Here is a 26018-nt window from a genome sequence, read left to right as displayed (position 1 = left end):
AATGCAATAAATCGGTTCTTGTTTTCCAGCACGTGGGTTTACAATGGACATCAACCTTGTTCAATCATTAATGCTGCTTGGAGTAGACCTATTACATACGTTGGCGTATTTGGAGGTAAGTGCCGAAGTTAAAATGTTTCGTGCGTAATGCATTTAATAATTTAGTTAAGGTTTCTACTACAGAGCTGAATAGGCCTTTCCATAAAATATTTCTAGGTGCTTTAACTGTTTTTTCTACGTCATACCCCACCAATTTCGCTAAAACTAACAATAAGTTGGCTAAGCTGTCTGCAGGTCAACTTAGGCAAGGGCAAAACTGCAACCTCTGCGCTTAGACAGTCTTGCCAGGAAGGCTCTATAGACATTGCCTTACTACAGGAACCATATGCAATTAACGGTCGGGTAATAGGTCTACCCATGGGAACAAGGATCGTCTGTTCCCAGGATAATCCAAAGGCAGCTGTAGCTGTCTTCAACCCTCAGGCACAAGTGATCGTGCTCTACGAAGACTCTCACATGGTTGTGGTGGATGTGCTTTTGGGGAATCTAAGCTTATGCCTGTTCTCCATTTACATACCACCAAATGATGACATTGAATTCCATATCGAGAAGATTGCGAATCAATTGGAAGTACAGAGTGGAAAAAAGGTTATCTTGTGTGGTGACTTTAACGCCCATCACGCGCTTTGGGGATCAAAGCATCACGATGAGAGGGGTAGGTTGTTAATCGACTTGTTCAACTCGTTTGATTTGAATGTCGAGAACGATCCGGGTAGTGGCCCGACGTTCTGGACCGTTAATGGTAAGAGCTGGGTGGTTCTTACGGTATCCAGTATGGCAATTGCGAGTAGAGTAATTGAATGGCGTGTCAGCAACGAGGAAACATGCAGTGATCACAAATACATTTTCTTTGAAATTGGTGATCTTGTCCTGGAGAATGATTCGAATGCAATTCGTGTCAAGGATATTGATCTTGAAAGGTAACAAGATATTATCGTGCCTGACTTGGAGAGGTTGATGGAGTCTCCACTCAACAATGAGGTTGAGGTCGAGGCATGCGCGGTGGAGATTAATAATCTCATTATTGAGCGTTCGAAAGAATGTTCAAGGTTGCGTAAGAATAAGGGGCACAAGTCCACTCCCTGGTGGACGAGCGAACTCAGTGAGAAGAGGAAGGAGTTACGAACGCTCAGGAGGAGGTTCCAAAGAACCAGGGACCATGCAGCCCGGGAGGCGCTAAAGGTCGAGTACCGTCGTGAGTCAAAAAGCTATAAAGCACTTATAGCAGACTCAAAGCTTAAGTCCTGGCAGGATTTCTGCACAAGGGTTTCAAGGGAGGATCCTTTCTCCCTACCCTATAAGTTGGCCAAAAACAAAGGTCAAGTGTAAGAATGCATTAAATTGCATCAAGAAACCGAATGGTTTTTTGACCTCAGGTATTGAGGAGACGTGGTCTACTCTGATGGATACTCTTTTTAAAGAGGACTCCTTGGATGATGATGAGGAGGTTCATACGACAATAAGGGAGTCATTGCACGAAGACTTCATGAGTCAGAATGATGAGCCATTTACGAGTGATGAGGTCTTGGAGACTATCAACTCTTTTAAGGGCAAGGCTCCTGGTGAGGATGGTATCACCATCGAGCTTTTCAAGATATTTTTCTTAGCTTGCCCAGCGTTGTTTGTCAGGCTTTTCAACACTTGCCTCAGTATGGGATACTTCCCAAAACTTTGGAAGGTTGCTAAGTTAGTTTTTCTTTATAAAGAAGGCAGAGACAGGCAGGACGCTAAGGCCTATAGGCCAATCTCGCTTCTTCCGGTGGTAGGGAAGGTGCTTGATAAGCTGTTGTCAAGAAGGTTGTATTACTTTCTCCACAGCAACAAATTGCTTAGCGATAAGCAATTTGGGTTTAGACATAGTCGATCCACGACTCACTGTCTAACCAATATGGTGAACCAAATCAGGGATAACAAAGCAAATAATTGTCACACCAGTCTGATATCTCTAGATATCGAGGGTGCTTTTGACAATGTGTGGATTCCAGGAATCCTACACGGTTTAAGGAACTTTAAGTGTCCGAAGAACATATATGAGACATATGTTAACTATCTGAAGGATAGAGTTGCAGTGGTGAGGGCAGGTAGTACCTGTGTACGGAGAGTACTGACCCGCGGCTGCCCTCAGGGTTCATGCAGTGGACCTCTGCTATTCAATGTGGTTATGGATAGCGCACTGAGGATTGAGTATCCAGAGGATTCTCTAATCCAAGCCTTCGCGGATGACTTGCAGTCATTATTTTGGGGCACGTCCAGGCGTGCTCTCGAAACCACGGGTAAGGTGATCGTGGATAAATTGACTAAGTGGAGCCAAGTCTATAAGCTGAGTTTTTCCATTAAAAAGTCGGCGGCTATCACCTTCGCCGCAAAATCCATAATGAAAAGGCTCCCAATCTATAAGATGGGAGCCGTCAACATTGCAAATGTTGACAAGTTGAAAGTTGTCGGTGTCACCATCGACAGCAAGCTTTCCTTTCTTCCTCATCTCGAGGAAGTAAGTGTCCGGGTGACGAAGCTGGTGCAAAGCATTGCTTGTTTTGCAAAGGTTGAGTGGGGCCTCGACCATAAAGCGTTAAGGACTATCTACAATGGGTGTATTGTGAGAGTAGTGGCTTACGCTTGCGGTGCTTGGTGGAAGAGCACGCAAAATAGTGCGATGGTGAGGAAGTTGAGCTCAATTCAGAGAATTGCGGCCCTTCGTATTACTTGTGCTTACCGGACTGTCTAGAGCGATGCGCTGCGGATCCTTGCTGGTGGTGAGTCAGGAAGCTGCTGTGTTCAGGTCCTTTTCTTTTAGAGAAGTCAGTAAGCACTGTGGGGTGGAGTTACGTGGTGGTAACTACCTCTACCCAGGCGACCCATGGGAGGACCACCCAGCGGTCAGTAGCAGTATAAACATCACAGAGCAACTACCCAATGGCAATGGGATAGAGGTGTTTACTGACGGTTCGTTGTCCGGTCGGGGTGCCGGAGTGGCATTTGCTGTGTACAGAGATGGTGTGGAAGTGTACAATGAGGTCACTCGCATTAATGGTAAGGTGGATGCGTTTTCTCTTGAGCTGTTAGCAATACATGAGGGTATTTGCTGGTTAAGGACGCATGGTCAACGTCCTGGTGATGGTGCAACGGTTTTTACAGATTGTCTTTTTGCTATTAACGCATTAAGCAATCATAAAAACAATCATGGTTTATGCCATGATATCCGTAAGGTGTTAAAACGGATGGAGACTCAAGTCAACTTTACTTGGGTAAAGTCGCACACTGGGTGTGCAGGGAATGAAAGGGCTGACTTTCTTGCAAAGTCAGCAACCGATCTTCCCGAGGAGAAGGAGATGAAGCCAACTAAGTTGGTGATTAAAAGGTGGCTCAATGAGGTGACGACTCAAAGGTGGCAGGAGTCGTGGGATGAGAGTGAGAAGGGAAAGGTAACTAAGAGGTACTTTCCTAAGGTCAATGGTAGCTTCAACACGAATTACTATTTGACGCAAATCCTAAGTGGACACGGTAAGTTCTCACTCTACCTGTTCAACTTGGGTCATATTGCATCGCCCAAATGCATATGCGGTGCTCTGGAAGCAGACTCAGAGCACTATGTTCGTAATTGTCCTAGAACGAACCATTTGTTAAGGAGACCAATCCGCGAGAATGGACTCTACAATCTGGATAACGAAACGATCAACGATCTTGAACGCGTAATGCATTATATCGTTGTGAATTTTGACGAACTCACGAGTGAGTCGTGAGTAGGAGATGCAGGTATACGGGTGTATACCGTTGTGTGTATGTGATTTAGGAAGCATTTCCTATCTTTGTATACAGGTCGACGGCTCGACCGGGACAGATGATGAGTAACCCCTGTAATGCTTTGGCGGTGCACGGGGTATATAAATACAACAATCTGATGTACTTTTTACTGTCCCTATCTAGTTTCCCACTGTCCCTATCTAGTTTCCCACTGTCCCTATCTAGTGGTGTGATGGGGTCACTGGAGCCTGTGGGGGGCTCCATACCCGGCTCTCAAGGTCATGTGATCGGGGCGCTGGGTCACTGGAACCTCATGGGTGTACCACACTCGTCATTCTGTGACCTACTAAGGAGGGTAGTTTGCAGTGGAAGAGGAAGCCACTCTAGTCCTCAGCTGTGTGAGGGTGGGTCTCGGGCAGCCCATGGTGTCGCCTTTTGTTGGGCCGTGATGAGGGCGTTTATTTGCTATATGTGAGGCGGTCAAAATGGCTGTCTCACTGGCCGAACGTTGTTTCGCAAAGCGCACTTTTGTCCGGGGCTGGTTGTTTTAGGTGGCCGCTGTAGTGCTTAAGGCGGAGCAGCGGGGTACAAATACATATACTTATGTACTTTTTACATTTTCCGGTAAGATTTCCCCAAACATTTTACACGGAGCCCGGGTTAGGCTTAGTGACATCAGAATTCAAACTGATTTTAATTTATTTTCGATACTAATTAAATGAATTATTATTGCAATACTCATATCAACTCTGTGAAAGTAATGTTAATACATAGATATTTTTAGCTAGACTGTCAATGAAATAATAAGCCTTAGTTAACAAGGCTATAAACTGTTATTTAAAATATTAAAATCCTCTCTTTTGGTGACTAGTGAAGTAAACGAAATACTTTAATACTTTAAACATTATATAACAAATTTAACAATATCACTTGGATTAATTTTAATCCGCCGTGTTTTTTAAATACTTACACTCGGTAGCAGACGCCTTACCGAGATCAAGTGTGGAGCGAGGGAAAAAACAAGGAGTAATATATATAGCGTTGATCTAAATCATCCTTGCAAAAACAGTTTTCCTTTCCCCCTTACCGTAACGAACATTTTATGGAAAGGTCTATTTAAAGACTAAACGTTACCATTCCCGGTGAAAAAGTTTAATTTATAATTTCCATTCAAATATTAGATTTCCAACCTTTCCCATTCCTGGTGGCCTAGCTTTCTTATTCCTTACTTTTCCGAAATTATCGTTCCGGATTCATAATATCCTACCTAGATTGAGAGTCCATTCCCCAATATTCCGGAACACAAAATAACATTTTCCATCACTTACCTATCCGAAAATAAGATTTGATTCCCAACCATTTCCAAAGTATTTCTTGATCTACCACGATTAATGGTAAATTACCGTTTCCGTTAAGCTCTTTTTTTTCTACTATAAATATAACATGGTTCGCTCTACAGGTTAAATCAAAAAGTGTTTATAATTGAAAAGCATCGAAAAATTTATAATTTAAATCCATGTTGCCTGTTGAGACTGAGCAAATCAGATTTTATGTGAAATCTAGATACCATTATTCTATTGGTTATTGTTCATCTTTTTAATAAATGCTAATTATTTTAACATCAACGAGGATATTATTTTAATGTATAATTAAATGAAATTTTGAATCTATTTTTCGAGAATTTATGTACCAGGCCCACTCGATGAAAACTCAAGTAAAGGGCTCTACCCAAATCATTGGTTTTGAAGTGTCAATGCACAGTCCTATGGATGTTCCGACACGCAAAATAAGATCGTACATGATTTTACCGACTTTCGGATACAAAGCAACGTTTAAAAAGGTAAATTGTTTATTTTTTAAAGGCCAAGCTCTTGCGTTTATATTTAACATATCCCAATAACAAGTTAAGAATTAGCATATATGTACATTATCTATAAACGAAGCTCTATTAAGAATGTTCTTGGACGTTCCATAATATTGTTATATACCTGGTAATACTATCTTCTATGAAGCCTGGATATTGTCAGCTTATATTTTTAAAATGTTTGGGAGTCAAACTGTAAAATACTCTTTTTATTTAAAAAAATCTTGTTATATGTTTACCAGCTTTGAGGTGGCATAATGGAAAGTACAGACTTAACTTCCCTAGAACAGAGAAAACTTAGAAACGTTTAGCCGTCTAGGTCACATTATCGAAACAAAAGAGATTTGGCTCAAGTGTCAGGACACCCTTTATATAGTTGGCCCCTCGGATGACGCAACCGATCTCCAACCTAATTGGCTGGTGAAGGAATGTAAGCTAACTAACTGTGGTGCAATAGTAAGCATAAGAATTCCGAAGGTGGACAACGTGAGCGAGGATGAGTCCTTCCTTAGCATAGTTGGTCCGAAACCACGAGATAACTCTCTGAAGCAAAGGGATAGGGTGTTAGGGGCAAAGCCTACTTTTACGATTGAAAATGTGGGATTTAAACTTAAGTATACATTTTCTTAGATTTTGATTTAAACTTCTACATTTTACATTTTCTTAGATTTTGAATTAAACTTCTACATGTTACATTTTCTTAGATTTTGATTAAAACTTCTGCATGTTGTGTTTAGTCTAACATTTTTATTGTTATTCGCGAGTCCTTTATTAAAATAAAAACAATAATTTTCCAAATTGGAATCTAGTTCACCTTGTTTGCCTAAATAAAACTGTCAATTGAACTATTTCTAATAAATTATGATTCCGGTTCTGTAGATTTTCGTTCAGACAGAAAGGAATTACGCGCGGAAATAACAGTAGCGGCGCCAGGATTTTTGGGGAGGTAGGCCAACCATTTGGAGGCCCAACCAAAATTATGGAGCCCCCCCCCCACCACAATTTTTTCAAATCCATCCACGTGGATTATTTAATTTTTTTGAAGCAAGTGGTAAATTTTTTTGGAAAATGGGTACGCGACGAAAACTTAGAGTAAATTATGAATTTAAACATTACTATAAACTGAGGGTGTTGATCCTTTTTTGTGTACCGATAACACTTAACAAATGAGTGGTTATTTACTTATTTCTACCACTGAATTCTAGTCTATCAATTTACATTCATTCCTTCGGTACTTCGCATGTACATGCCTTACATCAGAACTTAAAACTTTACGAAAATGAATGTACGTAGGTACACTAACGTAAGTTAAGTAAGTTGAAGAATCATTAATTTGTAAAGATTAAATTAAAGATACAATTTCGATATAGTAGCACTCACGAAAAATTAAAACTAAAAAATAAACTACTGTCAAAGAAAAGTTACTCGTACCTTTAAAAGGAATAAAAACAGCAGTGTCGTTAAGCGAATCACTCGCATTGAGTATTGGATAATTAATAAATAAATAAATTATTTCGCAAACAAATTACAGAATTTTTTATATTAAATAATTTGGAGGCCCATATATTAAATTTTGGAGGCCCCTTAAGACGACTTTTGAAGGCCCCTACCAAAATTTCAAGTAGGCGCAGGCCTACCCCGGCCTATTGCTGGCGCCGCTACTGGGAAATAATGGTTGGAACCCCTAAGAAAGCTTAGGCTTACCTAGCCTAACAAAACCTGAAAGCAGCCCCCTAGAATAAATAAATGTATAAAACATATGTTTTTTATGTTGCAGACCGTTGTGTACCGATTGAAACCGCCTTACAACACTAAGTGCTACAATTACACAGAAGGTGAAATTAACGAAAGCAAGAAAATAAGAATAATGGGATATGAGGTAAATGCTGTGAAAGAACAAATATAAAATATATTTTTAAAGAAACCACAAGAATATTATACTTTGGTAGAATGACTATGTCGAGACTATTCACGGTTATCATGGTCGGACTTTTGGCGTGGTACAAAAGTGGGCGAATGGAAAGATTCACTCTGGTACGCTTCTATCGCGTTGTGAAATATCAGTTGTAGACAGCCAATGAGATACCGGGCTTATTTCATTTATAAGGGGTTAGAAATCTTACCCTAAAAAGGATTGCAAGACCATAAATCGTTTCAACTAACAAAGGAGACGACCTGAGGTGTAACACACCGATTTTGTTCAAACTCTGGGGTTTGGTAGACCTTCATGTTACTTGAAGCACCCTAAAGGGAAATGTCTCCATAGACAACCGTTTTGCCATGGCAACCAAAAATGTTTTTGACAAAACAAATAGCAAATTTTCCCATTGAATATAACATGGGAGTCTGATAAATTTTAAGGGTACCCTCTGTAAAAACTTTAATAAATTTCGAAATGTTGCATTATTTTTTTATTTAAATTTTCTACATTTAGCATTATAAAAAATTGCTCAGATTCCCATGCTATATTCAATGGGAAAATTTCCATTTTGTGTTGTCAAAAACATTTTTGGTTGCCATGGCCAAACGGTTGCGTATGGAGACATTTCCCTTTACGGTTTTTCAAGTTACATGAAGGTCTACCAAACCCCCGAGTTTGAACTAAATCGGTGCGTTACACCTCGGGTCGTCTCCATGTAAGTGGTTCTGTGAGCCGGGTTCCATCCCAGCTACTCTGAGTTTACTCCTTATGCGTTGAGTGTGCAAGTTATCTCTCCACTGGTTTTTAGCGTTTTCTGAGTTCTTCGGTCTCCGCTAGATGACTTGGTCCTAAGATGGTGTTTTGGTATTAGCCTAGATGATTTTTGAAAGGTCTAATTTCAATTTAAAGTACTGATTTCCTTAAATAGTAATTGAGACTTCAGTCATCAGGGGAAGTGAAACATGTTTAAGCTAATAACAGTCTTAAGTGCGTCCCTTACTCTCAATTATGGTCACGTGTTTCAAATAAATCCGAACACTAAAATTATATTTTATGAACTAACCCTAACTAAAAAAATTCGATACATGTTTTCTGGATAACGCAAATAACTTCTTCTCTTTGCTTTTGACTCGTTGCGAATGTGGTGTTTCGGTGGATAATAATTACGTGATTTTATTTTGGCGTACGAATGAAGTAGCTTTCAACTCCATAATAACGCACTTTACGGCACGATATTCGAATAATCTTATATTTTAAGTAAACCTTAAGGCCTCAAAATCAAAGATTTATTTTTAACGGATTGTCCTGCTACCACCAACAATGTAATTGTTAAACTTACATCTTGACCTTTAAATCTGTATCTCAAAAACATAATTTTATAATTTAAAATTGCCAAAGTTAAATGACGATCTCGACCGAAAAATAATGATCTGTAAATTTAAAATTTCTGCACCGAACACATACACTGATGTATACGGTTATGTCAAACCCATCACGTTTATACATCAAATTAAATTTTCCTATAATTAAGAAACAGACTGAGGATGGTACGCATAAAGAGAAACTTAAATTCTTCGGTGATGGTTCAACGTTAGATTTATTATCTTAAATTACTACTTCGTCGTTTGCGTCTGCAAAGCCATAACTTCGTGCGTATCCAAAAATACCAGCCAGTAAGAAAGCTAAGGACATGTTATCGTTCAATATCAATTTATTTAAACCTCTTAGTATCGGAAGTTAGTTGAACCATGAGCTTAGAGATAAGGTCATCCTCTCTATTGGCCACTACCCTGGCCTAATTGGAGAACGAATCGATATTCTGGTTTTGAAAGTCGTAAATTATTTGAGGTCGTGGTCATTGAAACTCTTTCTTTGTTACTCAACCCAACGGTTAGTCTCTAATCGACGGCATAAGTCGTAGATTACAGGAAGATTGCAACGAGAAGCGTTGCGTAGAAAACTGAATCCAGGAAATCGCGAAAGCTGTCCGTTCTAAACACTCAAGTTGAGCTTTCCTACAGGAGTGGAAATTGGTTTAAAACATATTTACTTGTTACCAAAAAAAACATAAGAAAACTTCAATATCAGCACCGAGTGCTTTGTTAGATTTAAGAAAAAAAGATAAGAGCAACTCTGGAAGTACATTATGTAACGCGAAAATTAATTAGGACGAACATCTTTGGAGGGATAAACTTAAACTTCACTTAATCTACTAAAGAATAGTTTTTTTTTCATAAGAGAGAGGTTAAAAGGTGGTACAAATTTCCGGGATCACAGAAAAAATTATTGCATTATTTTTATATAGGTACTGTCTATCAAAGAAAAACACGACAATATGTAATAACAAAAAGGCGTGAGAGAGTTGTGACTAACCCCACCATAGATAACCACTAAAGCTCTACGAGTTTTTATAGAAAGAGAAACTGAAGTACACGGAGAAAATCCGATTAAATTCTGTTAATTACCGACATTAGTTTGTACATTTGGTTCTTCAATTTTAGTTAAGAATGTTTACAATTTTTGCAGACTTGCGTTTTCAGTTGTTTCTGGTCAGCCGTGGAAGAAGAATGCGGTTGTATTCCGGATGGTCTCCCATACGTCAATGGATCTTTCGCATGCAATTCCATCGAGGATGAAGGTTATTTTTTTTTAATATTACGCGTAATAAGCCGATACCATTGGTGATGGTGTGAGTCGAATAGAACGTGACAGCCGAAATAATAGCGCCATCCCTAAATTCATTAAAGAACTTTTAATTAGCAAAGCCCTTTGGTTTCTAGAAACTCTCGTCTGTTAAATGACTGTTCAACAAAAAAAATATAGATATAGCGGTAGTGTAATTTTACTACTATTTCGTTGCCCGTGTGCCATCTAAACCAGACATTATAATCATAAGACTTAAATTTACACGATAATTCATGTTCAAGAGCGACCCTTAAATAATAGTAGACTACAAGGTTTTCAATCACCTAAATACGTTACTACCTCTACGAGGTTTTGAGGTTTTTTTTTTGGTGCTTTGACCTTTTTTAAGTTTTGCGTCCAAAGAAAAATTAAGCACTGAAGATGATTAACCATCGAATACACTTTTATCAAAAGCGCTTGAAACACTCCAATTCGAACCGAAGGGTTCGCATTTTTTAAAATCCCGTACACTAGAGAATAAATATTTTAGAAATATGAAAATCAACTTGAACATACCGAAATCGGAGTGGAAATCAGTTCCAAATTTTTTAAATCAATCTATAAAACCCGAAATCAACATCATTCAATTTATGTTTTCTTAAATTTTGAATTTTTAAAATCCCCTAATAGTGTAGGCAAATTAGAATTTTGCTGCCCAATAAATATGCACAAGCTGGAAATAATGTTAATTGACGTTAGGCATCCCAAATAAGAGTTATATGAGTTTGCGACGGTTTCTGGCCTGTGCCAAATTTTTTAGAGCCAAAAAACCACGTAAGTTTTGGACTTTTTTATTTTTTTGCTTATAATGCGACAGCAATGCATCCTACAGATAATGTTTCTCTTACTATAATGACAGAGCATACAATTGCACGTCGAATACTCTACTTAACAGTTACATTGGGTACAGCCGTTTAACTACAATCGATCGTCAAAGATCGGCAATCTTTACCAACTTGGAGGAAAATTGAATTTTGCTCATGTTCCAACGCCTGTAACTCAATAACGGCTACTCCAAATGAAAAATGTCACGCATGATACTTGGTTAGAGCGTCAAACATCTGTTATCGTTCATGAAAAGTGTCGAAAAGGTGTCTACACAAGGGAGTCAAGTATTCTCAAGGCTGAAAGAGAAGAAAAACATCCAGAACGTGTGACTATAGGTAAAGTAAACACGTTCAACTTCAAGAAACTATGTATTTATTGTGAGAAGGATGCCTCTGAATCCTTTAACGCCCAACAAAAAAAGTTAAATAAACACAGGCGAGATAGTGTGCAGGAGGTAATGAACTTGGAGACCATAGGAAGTATAAGAACAGCTGCTGTCGCTAGAGAGGATGAATGGGGTGAAGGTGTTTTACGGAGGCTTGGAACTGAAACAGATTTAGTAGCAGCAGAAGGAAGGTACCACAGTTCCTGTCGCATGAGTTTCTTTCTCCATGCACCTTCTTCAACAGATTCAAAACCTCGTGGCCGGCCTGAAAGTGCTGAAATTACGGAATGTATTGGCTTCATCGTCAAATGGATGGAAGAGAATGAGGAATTGTGTCAATTTACACTAGAAGATATTCTACAAACATATGAAGGAATTGTTCCCAGAAAGGAATATATACTTGCTAAGTTGTCTGAAAGATTTAAAGATGATATAATTGTGGTACCCGGAACTAATCAATTCAAGCAATCAATAATATGCTTTCGAAACACCGGCCACAATATCCTGACCAATAATTGGTATGAGTCCAGGAAAACTGACGTGAACGAAGAACGTATGCGGGTGGTGAAAGCAGCCGCAGAGATCATACGTGAGGACATCAGGTCAAAAGTTTATTCATTGGATAAGTATCCCTCTCCTGACATGTTTTTAAGTAGTGTGAATGATGACATCCCAGATTCTTTGAAGTTGATGTTGGACACTATAACCAGTCCAGCTAAAAAAAGAAAGGAAGATGGAGAGAGGAAGGACAAAACTCGGAAAAAAGTCCAAGCCATTGCCCATTCACTGATATCATCGACCCGACCAAGATCATTCACATCCCCAATCCTACTAGGAGTTGGAACTTTGTTGTACAGGAAGTATGGATCGAGGCACCTAGTGGACGTGCTTTCAGCCATGGGTTTCAGCAGTTCCTATGGAGAAGTGAGGAAATTTGAAGTTTCAACTCTTCAGCAGCCTCTTGAAATCATAACCAAGAACTCATTCACACAATTTATTTTTGACAACGCAGACATAAACATGGATACAATCGATGGCCATGACACTTTTCATGCCATGGGGGGTATTCAGTGTTTTACTCCCAAAAACTCACTGATTCCAAGAAACCCTATTTACAAGGTAAAGTCACTTCCGAAATCAACCTCCTTGAAAGAGTACGGCAGTATTTCCCTGGAGCACTTCGATAAACCTAGTGAAGGAGGTTTAGCCACAGTGACCGTTGAGGCTATAGCTACTAGAGTTGAGGTTAGCAGAGCTGCTGTGGATGTACGGGGAATGGAAGGATGTTATCAACTTACCTGGGTGGAATGGGTTTATGGAGACGATAACATCTAACAAGCCTTTCCAGACCTCACGCATATTATGCCTTCCATTTATCAGAGCTCTCCCCTCGGACGTTGACACCATCTATACAGCCCTCAAAACAGCTGCAAAAAAATGTAAGGGGCAACATCAAAAGTTTTGTTTTGTCACCTTGGATCATCCACTCTACATAAAAGCAAGAAAAATTGTTGCTTTCTGTGGACTAGATAGCGAACTGAGCTGTGTTATCGTTCGGCTTGCTGGCTTCCATTTATTAATGTCATTCATGGGTGCCATTGGATTCATAATGGATGGCAGTGGTTTGCAAGATTTATTCAATGTTTGTTTCGCACTAGCATCGACAAAAGCCATGATGTCTGGGCACTACTATTCAAGGGCCGTAAGAGCTCATATTTTGGCTCAGCTTGCTCTGGGTAAAATTATTCTGTCAACAATGGAACTATCACAAGAGGAGCACACTGCCCTATCTTCTCTTCTCGATAACTTTGGGACTGATGAATTCGACATGAATGACCCCAACGTCGAAGAACTGTTGCGAAAATTCCAAGCACAGTTACGAAACTTGGAGGAAAAAAGCCCTACAGCTAAACTATGGGTGCAATATTTCCGTATGGTTTCAATACTCAAACAGTTCATTGAAGCTGAGAGAAGTGGGGATTGGGAGTTGCACCTAGCAAGCATAAAGAATATGATACCCTACTTTCACGCAAGTGGACACTTTAACTATGCCAAAGCTAGCCAAATATACTTGCAGGATATGCAGAAACTTGATTAAAAACTCACTCCTACTGATTACGAGCAATTTGTAACCAAAGTTTTTTTTACCATCAGACGAACCCAAAAACACTGGTCAGGCATATGGTCAGACATGACCATTGAACAAGTCCTCATGAGGGCTATATCCTCATGCGGGGGCTTGTCACGAGGGCGGGGGATTACAGATGGAACTTTGGCTAGATGGATTGCTGGAATGCCAACAGCAGTAGACGTTACACACCAAATTGAGGAATTCTGTGGTGTATCGTTTACCTCATCAGATCAACACGTTGATACCACAAATTCTCGTACGAAGAGGGACAACATTGATGTGGAGAGATTCAGTAAGTGGTTTGATTCTCATGACCCATTCCCTCAAGGAACGTCCATCATGTGCATTAGAACTGGAGTGTTGGGTGGTGATGACATCAACTGCCCCTACGAGCCGTGAAGTGTACAGTTAGGTGAATGGTGAACCAGTTCCTGTCAGTCCTGATACAATTTTCCGTCGAATTCCTTTCCATATGAAGTCGCCACAACAGCTCGAGTCATATTTTGCCTTTGAGTTAGCCCCATATCCATTAACTCTTTTTGATGACGACGGATTAATGCGCAAGACAAGAAAATCAGACCTCTTTAAGCTGTTCAATCCAGTCAATGTTGAAATCACAAGCAACGCAGGCTTCGTTCTTGACGGTGGGTTCCTCTTACACCGAGTTGTGTGGAATACTGGTGAAGTGTTTTCCTACATCCTTAAAAAGTACGTGAACTACGTCAAAAAACACTTTGGGTCCAATTGCACCATAGTATTTGATGGATACCCTGAGGAGGGAGCTGAGAAAAGCATAAAATCTGCTGAAAGTGCCCGAAGAGCCCGCGCTATGTCATCCGCTTCTGTTTTATTTGATGAGACAATGTCAACAACTATGCCAAAAGAACGTTTCTTATTAAACGAACTTAATAAGAAACGTCTTATCTCAATGTTGACAGAAAAATTATGTGGTGAAGGGTATCAGGTCAAACAGGCCCTTGAAGACGCAGACCCCTTGATTGTTGGAACAGCCATAGAAAAGTCGAGACAGGGAGGCACCGTCTTCATTGTCGGGGAAGACACTGATTTGTTGGTCCTGCTGACTGACCACATAGCTGATAGAAGTGAGCAGGAAGAACCCGTCGCGAATATCTTTCTCATGAAACCTGGAAAGGGAAACCAAGACACATCCATTTACACCCCCAACAGTTCTAAGCTTTCTGAAGAAGCCAAAAAACATGTGTTATTTCTTCACGCCTTCAGCGGCTGTGACACCACCTCTACATTTTTTCGACAGGGCAAAATCAAATTTATAAAAACATTTCAAAAGAACGCGAGCCTCCAACATGTCGCCTCAGACTTCATGGATCCCAACGCCACTCCTGATAAGATCGCTGAGACAGGAGTAAAGTTCATTGTGTGTTTGTACGCGGGTGGTAGCTCCAAATCTTTGAATGAAATTCATCTGCAACTGTTCCAGAGAGCTTTATCGAAAAATAACTTCAATTTGGCAGGTTTGCCTCCCAGCGAAGCCGCCGCTCGCCAGCACTCCCTCAGGGTCTACTTGCAGGTTCAGCTTTGGAGGAACAGTCAGCTGGATCCACTAAAATGGGGATGGAAGAACTCAAAAAACGGTCTGATCCCCATTGCAACCACCCAAAAGCCAGCGCCCCAGGAACTGCTCAATACAATATCCTACTTGTGCAAGAAGGGATGCCAAGCCGCTTGTTCCTGCAGGAAAGCGGGAATAAAGTGCTCGGCTTTATGCAGCAATTGCAAGGGGCTTTCCTGCCTTAACTCTCTAACAGAAGAGGACATCTTCCTTGATTCGACGCAAATCGACGATGAGATTGACATCGTCGAGGAAGAAATCGATTTAGATCCAATGCCAGAAGAAGATGAAGAATTGGACAACGACGTTTCCTCCCAGGGACCATCTTCCCCGAAACGCAGAAAAACATTAAAAAATTAAATTGTAAATAAATGTAAATTCCAAACAAAAAGAATGTTCGTAAAACATTTACCTCTTTTCAATTTTATATTGCAATTGAAGTTTTTTCCCATTAATAAAACCTTTCAGTTGGTATGTTTTTTTTTTTTTCACTTTTAAACCCGTTTATTATCATTTTGAACTAGCATGCTAATTAATAATAATTAAACATAGATCTAACTACCTAGGTAGGTAAGTACACTAACTGAATTGCCCTTAAATTAAAATAAATGGACGAAGGTGTATGATTTGTATTTAAAAATTAATTTGACTTCCCAAAACAGTCTTAGCAGGAAGTTAGAGCTACGAATACTTTCACGTTTTTATTGGTATCTCTAGATAGGAGTGAGCTAATTTTCTTTGACGATCGATTGTGGATAAACGGCTTAACCAATTTTAACTGTATTTGACGTGATATGGTATGCTCTTTCGATTTAGTAAGAATAAAATTTTCTGTATTAGACATCGTTTTCGAGTTTTAAGCGAAAAACTGAAAAATGTCCAAATATTTCGTGGTTTTGGCTCTAAAAAATTTGGCACAAGCCAGAAACCGTCGCAAACTCATATAACTCTTATTTGGGATGCCTACCGTCAAATAAAATTATTTCCAGCTTGTGTATATTTATTTGGCAGCGCGGCCTTTTTTCGGGCTTATTTTCCCGGTCTATAAGCAAAATTTGATAACCGCTCGATGACCTCGGGGTTGGCGAGATGCGTTTGCCAGTAATGGAGAAAGACAGAGGGTTGATTCACTATGAGTACGATTCTCAATGGAAATTGGATATGTAACAACTCTTTATTGACACCACAATATAAAACATTGGAATATATAATAAACTGGCTACACATATTTTTAAATATATTTTTGATGGGCGCAAAATATAAAATATAACGTTTAGGTATCTTTTTTTGTGTTCTTAACACAAGGGTGACCTTCAACAATCAATAGGTGAGAGACTCAATCTGAATTTCGTTTATTTTGGCTACGGCTAGTTTTGAGCCAGAAGAGGGAGGTTTTAGGAAAGGCTTTTTACATTACGGTTTGATATCTGGCGTTCTTGGAATAATTTATGAATAGAATGATGCTACAAGTGACCTTAGACGACTTTGACTCCGCAAAGGGATTGATCCAGCATTAAGGCATTTTTGGCGAGTTCTTCACAATACAGACACGTTTTTTATTTGGGAATTTTGAGGACACGATCCCTTCGGGAGCAAAATTTAACGACTTTTCGGCATAATTTAAAATAATCAATAAGAGTTAAAGTTTTGCGTAACCCGCGCAATAAAGTGACGATAATTTGTATCGAAATTTATTAGAATCGAACTGCCAAAACTGTTCATTGTGAGAGTGAGATACATCGAAAAGAGCTTTGAAATTTCTTGCAAAGATTAAGTTTTAATAATCAAATTAATAAATCCAAAGGGACATTTTTAAATCCAAGGTGTAACACAGTTTTATTGAAAATTTATTGTTTTATCTTTGACACACAACTTAAACCCTTCACAACGGCGTTTTGTATTCGTAGCTAAATTTGTGGAAAATCGTGCCGACACTAGGAAGGATCTACAGTTATGGTTAAATTAGAGAAAAACTTAATTACAAGTTAACAATACCGGACTTAAGTTGAGGACTAACCCAGGTCGTAACTTAACTAACCGAGTAATAAAATGGATTTAATTTTATTCCTAACCCTAATTTAATTACTTTTCATACTCTTGACACCTGAGCTAAACCTGGCTCATTGTCTTTACTGCGTATTTTAATTCAATTGTACTTTGATCTTCAGGACCAACTACTTAACACTTTTAATGTTAATTCCAAAAACAATGTTAGTCTTACAGTTCTGATGAGCTTCGAAATGTCTTCTCTTTTCATTTCCGTCAGTTCACGAAACACCAAACACCTCACTAACCACTTTGCAATTCACTTTCCACTCGGAAGTCACTACCGACTTTCAGCTAACTCCCTAACTCCGATTTCTTCCTCTACCGAACCCACGCGGTTGTCCATTAGTCCTCCCTAGTCTTCCTTATATTAACCGCTCCAATTATCACAAAACTAAATAGTGCCGACTCTCAAATTAACCCCATAGCCCTTGACTCTTCTTGAGTTTCTTTACGACAACACATACATAAAGCGGGGAGGGAAGGTTTTAAAAACGTAATTTCATCTTAAGTTGACCTTTCTTTTGACCTTGATCATTTATTTATTGTAATTTAGATGGCGCAATGGTTGTAGTTTCAATATTAAACCACAGATTTTAAAATAATAATTTGAAAGAACTTGTTTTATGTTAGCTGTTTATATTAGTTCACAGGAAAAAGTACGAAATTTATATAATTTTTGAACCAAAAAATTGTTTAAATCGTATCACCCTTGCTCACCGTTAATTTTCACCTACTTTAGCTTATTTAACAAATTTGATCAAACGAACAAGTACCATCCAACTGAAAACCAAACTTGACACAGTACACCCCATAAGCGATGCCTCGGTTTTTCTCTTCAAGCACTTTAGTTCAAACACATATAATAAACCGCTCGATAATTTAATCCGGACAAAAAAATCGATCTTCAGAGCGCACTTTGACTAACATAATGGAGCGTCTTGTTCGTTTACTTGGTAAGTCCACCAGAGTTCCGTCGTCTCGGGTTAGGACTGAATGAGGAATGAGACTGTACCGATGCTCAATCGTTATAAGAAATTGGTTTCTTTCCAACCACCCTAGGGTCAGGTTTCAATTTTCAATTTTAGTTGTTTATGTTGATCTTGACTTTCAACCTGCGGGATTTTTCCGGCTTAACGAACTATAGACGGCAACAGTTTGCTGTTCATTATACTTTTACCGCGAAATTTAATCGATAAACCAAAAACACGTTTGTCAACTGATAAATGGTTGAAAACAATGAAAATTTTCGTCAAAAAATTACGAGTTCGTTACAATACTTACTCGGGCAATTTGCAAATTTGGAGGAAAATCACTAACTAGGATTTCTTCCGACCACTTGTCTTGGGTATTTCTTTTAGCTTTTCCAGGATATCTCTTGGTTTGGTCTCCCGCTACTCTTCGGCTACACTGTATCTCTGTCACTTTTTTCAGACAGAAACTGAAGTGGAAATTGGGTTATTGTCCTTAATTGTTCCCGTCTCGTGGTTTTGTTATCCTTCTATTTGTAGAGGGTGGAATGTAAGGTGCTTTAAAGGTTGTTACTTTTGGTTTCGTTCTGGGGTGACGTGAAAATTTAAAGAAGGTTCTGATTCGCTGGGGCTGATCTCAGTCCGTTTGGGTGGGCAAGGACACTCTAATGAGCCTCGTAGTCTCGCTTTCCTCTCTTGTCTTTGGACGGCGAAAGGAAGGTTTTCCAATGGCCTCGTGAATCTGGGCTCCTAAAGAGTAAGGCTGCAGAAACGGTATAGTTTCCACCACGGGGGTGATGTTCGTAGCTTCTAGGTGCGCTGGAATTAATTTACGTGATCTTTGTGAGTTTAACTTTTAACAACTTTCGGAGGAAGTGGGAAATGGAGAGACAATGGGAAAGGTATTTTTAGCTAGGCCATAGCTGGAATAATATTTCCGTCAAATTTTGAATGTTAATTGCAGGTCTACTTAATAGGTTTACATTTATCATAATCACTTTCTTTTAGGGGATTTTATAGATATCAAATATCAAAAGGGTCAGAATTTTAGAAGGAGTTCCAGTATTTATAAACATTAATACAGGTTAGACCTAATTGCGTGAAATGCTTACGCCATGTTACCTTTTCCAATTAAAGGGGAGCCAATCTTAAATGTTAACGATGCCTAACACAACGGATATAAAAATAATTGTATAAATTGGAATTAAACAAACGCACACTTTCAACGTATACACTTTATATAACATTATTAGGGATATTTGATAGTTGAGATGATAAGCTTTTTTGTACTTATTTTTTAAACAACCGTTTCTTTAGGCGCAAAATAAACAAATGATTTTTCTTATTTTGTTGAGTCTCTGCGTAATATGGAGTATATGATTTTATGAAAAATTTAATTCGGCAAAACGCTCACAAATCTTTCCCAGGGTATCGCCGGCAGGAGTAACACAACACGATTTCCAAGTGTAACAAATCGGTTTGACTACACCGAGAGCTTCACGAAGTAAAGATCAAGCGTTCTAAAACGTATCTCCTAACTAAAGCGAGGTCGTGTATAACCCCCTACCCCGTCAAAGACTGTAGCCACACATCACCCCCACATCAATTTATCTCAGAAACTAGTACGTTCAAAAGCCGTGAGCTCACCTTCCCCCAGTGCCCGCGCCCGGACGTCAGAATTTTCTACACAAACGTCCACCACAATATTTCATAACCCTTCCCCCCAAAAGCATCGATTTCCACTAGCGCCCGTAAATACAAATGCAGCATGTTGCGCAATAGTGGAAACCAACTACCACGTTCAGTTTACATTTCAAACTTTTTCATAATGAAATATTTCCCAAGATAATTCCTACATAAATATATTTAATGCTGATGCCTACCTAAGATTTTTCTGTTTGTTTTTAAATATTTCTGAACTCGTGCCCGGCTTTAGAATCTGTCGTCGGTCTATTACATGCAGCATCTCATTTTCCGAAGTGGTTAGCACTTTCGCCTCGCAGCAAGAGGAGCCGGGTTCGATCTCAGCTTGTGGCATTGGGTAAAAATTCGGAAACCACTCGTTCTGCGTTAGGTGTTCATGTTAAAAAGGATTTCCCGCAAGTTCTTCGGTGTTCCATATTCCATTGAGGTTAACAGTATTAATGAATGCAGGTAGCTGTTGGCTTGAGTCACATGAAGCGCTTGACACCACCCTTTTGCGCCACCCGAATAAGAAGGCGTAAAACGTCGCCCAGCTGATTATTATTAAAAAGAAAAGCTAATTTTTCGTGAATTATGGGTGGTTTTCAGTTTAAATAGGCTCAAAAGACATTGAAAGTTAATCTTCGAGGTACGTTAAGGGTAGGCACTATCCAGTTATACTCGAAGACATTGTTACCTTCGGCCACTACTAAAGGTACTAATTATTCGGCCTCCGCCGGAAATATAGTCGACGAAATTGAATGATCTATGTTAAATATTATTAGATTAGAGTTAGGTGAAATTTATTGTCTGCCACTAATTTCAAGTAAGAGTTTGAAAAGACTTTTACAAATTTATTATTTTCATGAAACAATTTTACCACTTAAAATTTAAATAAAAAGTAACACCATGATTGAAGTAACTCAACCAACATCATTCTTAATAATATCCGCTCTTACATTAAACAGAAAATTGCAATACAAAAAAATTAACCAAGGACTAACGATTGGACAGTAATTTTATAATTGTTCTATGTAAATTAACATGATAATTTTTCCGCGCGAGCTTGAGTGCAATGGTCCGTAAGTAGCGTGATAAATTTTATCCGTGTGTGCCCGTATGTGCAAATGGTGCCTTTAAATTAAGAAAGAAGACTAGATCGATCTATTTATCAGATAATGAAGTTACTCGGATGAGTATTACTGCTTTAGTTGTCTCAGGTAACATTGATTTGGAGTATCGCAGAAAAAAAAAGAACCATAAGCAATCTCTTCAGCGTAATTTTCATGATTGGATAATTTCTAAACATTTTTCTGTTTCAGACAATTGCAACATTAAAACGAAACAAGTATATGACGATTGTACCCAATCCTGTCCAACGGCCTGCGAGTTAGTATACAGATTTAATGAAATGTTTCTGATAAAAACGATATATTGTTTACAAATAAGGCATTCATTTCAACCATGAATATCGGTTTTTATTAATTCTACTTCTACCATTTGAGACTAGGATGGACGGTGTCTTTTTCCTTTTTGCGAAATCGAACCATGAGACTGCCGTTTGGCGTTGACTTTATATAATATAATACCTCTGGGAAAGCGCTTTGTATTTCTCTTACAATTGCATGTTCTAATACAAAATCTGTTGATAATCATATATAAAGGTATTTGGTATTCACTTTTGATCTATTTTTTTAATAAAAAACAAGCGTATCAAGATTAATTAAGCCTTGACAATGAAACTAGCTAATCATAAATGATAAAATAACGTTCCATGGCCAAAACACAATTTCAAATGTTATTCAAAAAAGACTTCATGAATTATTATTTAATTTGTTACTTTAAAAAAATTGTGGAAGCTTTCGGACCATATTTTGGCGTTAGAGGGTTACTAACGTTATAACGACAAAGCTCCTGCCATCTTTATCATCTTAGGTCAAACTACCTAAAGCAATTCGTTATCCATGGTTGAAATGTATATATTTATCACTTGACTAGTAGAAATAATTATTTTTTATCTTTGAGTTTTATAATTCTTACCTAACCCTCCACCCAACCCCGTTGCATTGACTTTTTCGAATAAATAAAAACTTAATTAAGAAATAGTTTCTTATCTTATGTGGAAATTTTCATAATACATCTTTAAATAGTACACAATAACTGATATAAATATATTTTAAAGCTATACAGGCCACGACGAATAACGAATTTCAAAAACCTAATATCAGTCAATGTTTCTTGATACTATAAGCAATCAGTTAAGGGGTCTTTTAGATTTTAATTGTGATAACTGTTACGCTAGAAAACCAGAGTGACGTATAACTCGTTTGAGATTAATAAAAATATTACGAAACGTTCAAATTCACGTGATTCTCTTTTCTCTAATACATTTGCCACCACTCGCCTCATAAAATATAAATGAGTTTCAAATATCGCCATATTGAACATTATCTTAATTATTTCATCATAAAGTTTGTGATAAAATATAAAAAAGTTGTTATTTTTTTTCAATGATTTTAAAACTCAACGTTCGATTGCCTCATATTTAAATTTGTAAGATGTTTAAAAGCATACATAGTTTGCATCCCTACGTCATCAATGACCCAGTTGCAAGTATAGATATATGCACCAAGAATAAATATGTAATTTGAGAAAGAATGAACCGAAAAATGGTGCCATTTTGCTGGTGTAGATTTCTTAGTAATTATTTTATAATGATTAAGAATTTAGTTTCACGTTAAAAATGGTTAGTTCGAGTATTCAAATTAGAAAGGTAGAGCGAAAATTGTCAGTTTATTCGATACTGAAGGTAATTGTGAAAGGGATCACTGCAAAGGCCTAATTCGATAAACTTGGCAACTTCGGTTCGTAGATACAAAGATAATCTAGACTACGTAGATATTCCTGTTTTTTTTATATTTTATTTCAATAACCCGGTTTTAAAATGTTTGTTTAGGGCCCATAACGATATTAATTTAAAAAAATGTAAAGCATAAATCCATAAATTTCGTACGTTTGATCGCTTCGATCAGATTACCAACGAAATGGCTACCTATTTGGTAGCTACGCGCGAAATGGCTGGAATTTTTTATCTCCCCTCCCAGTTTCCATGGCGAGCATAGTGCCCTCCCTTAGCTGCAAACTATGTATAGAATTCTAGGGAATCGGTTATTATTTTATAATAATTGACTTAATAATATCAGAATGACACTGAACAATTTATGCTTTCGATATTCTGTCAGGGATCGAAAAATTTCTTTATTTTAACATATTTTTTTATACAGAACAGAATACTATGATTTCAGCTTAACGCAACTGTTTCATGATCCGAAGTAAGATGATTTCCAATATCACTGCTAGGTCATTAAATCAAATAGTGCACAATTTTAATTCAATTCGGGTTTTTGAAACTTATTGTTGATAAGCGTTTGTCTTGTTAGGCCTAAGGTGGTGCCTTGGGTATTAGCCTAGCTGATTATTAGTTTTATTATTATTATTGTTTTATTTACTTTTATAGTTATACAAATTTCGACAGTAAAATTCATTTTAGCATTTTTAGTAATATTTAGAGATTATCATCCTGCTGCTACGTGTACAATAATATCTTTGGCGGATATGAGGTAGCAGTGAATGCTGACGGAACCTTCAACGTCCCTGCTATGTTTTCTCATAAATAGTCTTTACATATTTTTTAAACTTGTCCATTTAAGGATTATTTTAAGAGGTTTACATGGTTTTTTTATTCAATATCCATAAATTAAAAATTCCGCTGGAGGTCTTAGTAAAATCGCTTCTTTTTTATTTTTATTGTGGGTTTATATGCTCTCAATTAGGGGGGGGGGGGAACTGGAAATTTCGGTAAGTTGGCAAATATTTGTCGTAGGATTACAAAACCTCTACCTAACCAGAAATTTCCGTCGGCAACCCTTCTTAAAACTATTGAGGTGGCCCTTATGAAAATGACTTGATCCAATGTCCAACTAGAGTAACGACACATAATTTTTATAGAATTGGAATAAAGTACCATTTCATACACTGTAATTGCATCAAAAAAACTAAAAAATTTCGATAAAAGTCGATTTAGCTTCTGCCCACTTAATGAATGTAATTTTGAAATACAATTTGAACCACCATTTACGTAAATGGTTCTTTCCATTTTAATAACAACCTCTTCCTTAGGCCATTATTTGGGAGTATTCACTTATTTTAAAGATTTTAGTGCCACTATTTCTAAATTTCATTTCGCATTTCTAACGCAGATACATGTAGGTAGTGTTAAAAATGTCTTTGCTTTCTTATAAATTTTATTGTTTTTAAAGTGATACTTATAAGACGCTCGTTGAAGTTTATCACGAACTACGAGGCAACATCATTGTTCAATTTAAACATAAACCACGAATAACTGTAAGTTATATTACGCGTAATCACTAAATAAAATCAAGTGTAGGGTTGTTAGTTTTCCGGAAAAATAAAATGCGGAAAAATTTCCACAAAATGTTCCGGAAAATTTTCCGAATTGTGGGAAATTTTCCCCAAATCGGAAAATTAAAAATTCAAACATATATTACTTTTTAAGGGTTTTTAATGTTTTTAACTCTTTATGGATATAAAATGTCTAATATCAGTAAACATACTACAAAACATTAATAGTGTTACATTGTTAATCAGTTTAAATTAGTCTAGAGGTTTAGTTTTACTTTCAGATTCGAAAAAATGAGGCTAAAATGCCGCTTTATTTAAATTTTCAAACAATATATTAGACTAATCTTGGAATGAAAACTTTTTTTTATTTTTTTCGGAAAAATACGGAATATTTTCCGGAAAAGAGGCCTCGGTCATTTTCCGACTTACAACACTAATACAGTGTATTTTTATAAGAATAAGATTGTCTATTTCATCTATATTTATTACAGGATTTGGATTTCTACAGCAACGTCGGAGGTTACATTGGGATTTGGCTCGGAATGTCCGTTCCTTTGATGTACGATATGAGCTCGAAATTCATTTGGCGACTTTACAACAACCTGCTGAGGCGCTATTCTTATCGAATGCAATGCAACTTTGCCCATCGAACCTAAATAAATTCGACAGTTTTTCAACAAATGCTAAACAAATTTCTTAGTATGACTGATCTAATAAAAAAATAATTCTTGAAAGTATACAATTAAAAACGTATTGTTTTTAGAAATGACTTTGATATTTAATAGGAGTACATCCTAGTTTGTTTAAATACAACCAACGAATACAATCTGAAAACCAGTAAATAGAGATACTTTTCAAGGTCTAAGGCGAGACGGTCCTTGGCTAACGGAATAAGAATCATACTAATTTGGAGATAACACAAAAATTCGTAGATACACTGTATCATATTTCATTTTATTTATGATATACCACCCTGTAAAGGCTAAGTCTCCGTGGTTGCCTGCAATGGTTTTTCTTGGCGAAATAAATATTAATATTATATGTATTTTTCTCAGAACGATCGCATTTGGTCAAACAATATAATACTTGCTAAACTTTGAAGAAGAAAAGGTGTTTCTGAAGGAAACAAATTCTGAACCCCAGCTCGGTGAAGCGAAATTTTATTTTGGTTTGACCTCGTCTAGTGCTGCCATCGGTGGAGTTTACACAAGTATACACGATAATAATTATATGATAAAAGGAAATATAAGCTAAATTGCGAAAATAATTATTTTTACATTGTATATAATTATTATACTTAAAGAATTAATTCTGGAGAATAATATAGCATATATTATTAAATATATTTAATGTATAACATAAAATGACCGAAATGGCTGTCGCGTTGGAAAAATTTCATTAATTTATACTTAATATTATTTGATAACTAATATCTTATGATATGAATACCTTCATATATCAAGACTCAATTAATATATTAGGATAAAAATGTTTGCCTCTAAATCGTATATAATCTGTATTGTAAACTATATAAACTGAAAATTCAAATACAATCTGAAGGAAGGTAAACATAAGTATTGTACAGAAATTAAAAAAAACATCGTCACTAGTGCTTCCTACCTATTGTTGATAGCAGTACGATATCTGAACCGACATAGTTCAGATATCAGATAACATGCATTTGCGTTCA

The 26018-nt window shown here is 37.5% G+C and overlaps 1 protein-coding gene across 1 annotated transcript; it reads left to right on the top strand.

Annotated features, from left to right (window-relative positions):
- Positions 1-1017: 1017 nt before the first annotated feature.
- Positions 1018-24984, top strand: LOC149957272 (uncharacterized). Its single transcript, XM_090166941.1, has 8 exons — positions 1018-1255; positions 5481-5641; positions 7443-7544; positions 10113-10224; positions 21229-21295; positions 23191-23238; positions 24226-24310; positions 24820-24984. Exons 1-8 carry the CDS (start codon positions 1018-1020, stop codon positions 24982-24984), a joined length of 978 nt encoding a protein of 325 aa, XP_090023067.1.
- The last annotated feature ends 1034 nt before the right edge of the window (positions 24985-26018 follow it).

This window comes from Leiobunum rupestre, chromosome 2, assembly GCF_980474605.1.
Source record: "Leiobunum rupestre chromosome 2, qqLeiRupe1.1.hap1, whole genome shotgun sequence".
Lineage (NCBI taxonomy): Eukaryota > Metazoa > Arthropoda > Arachnida > Opiliones > Sclerosomatidae > Leiobunum > Leiobunum rupestre.
This window is presented reverse-complemented; position numbering and strand designations above follow the sequence as displayed.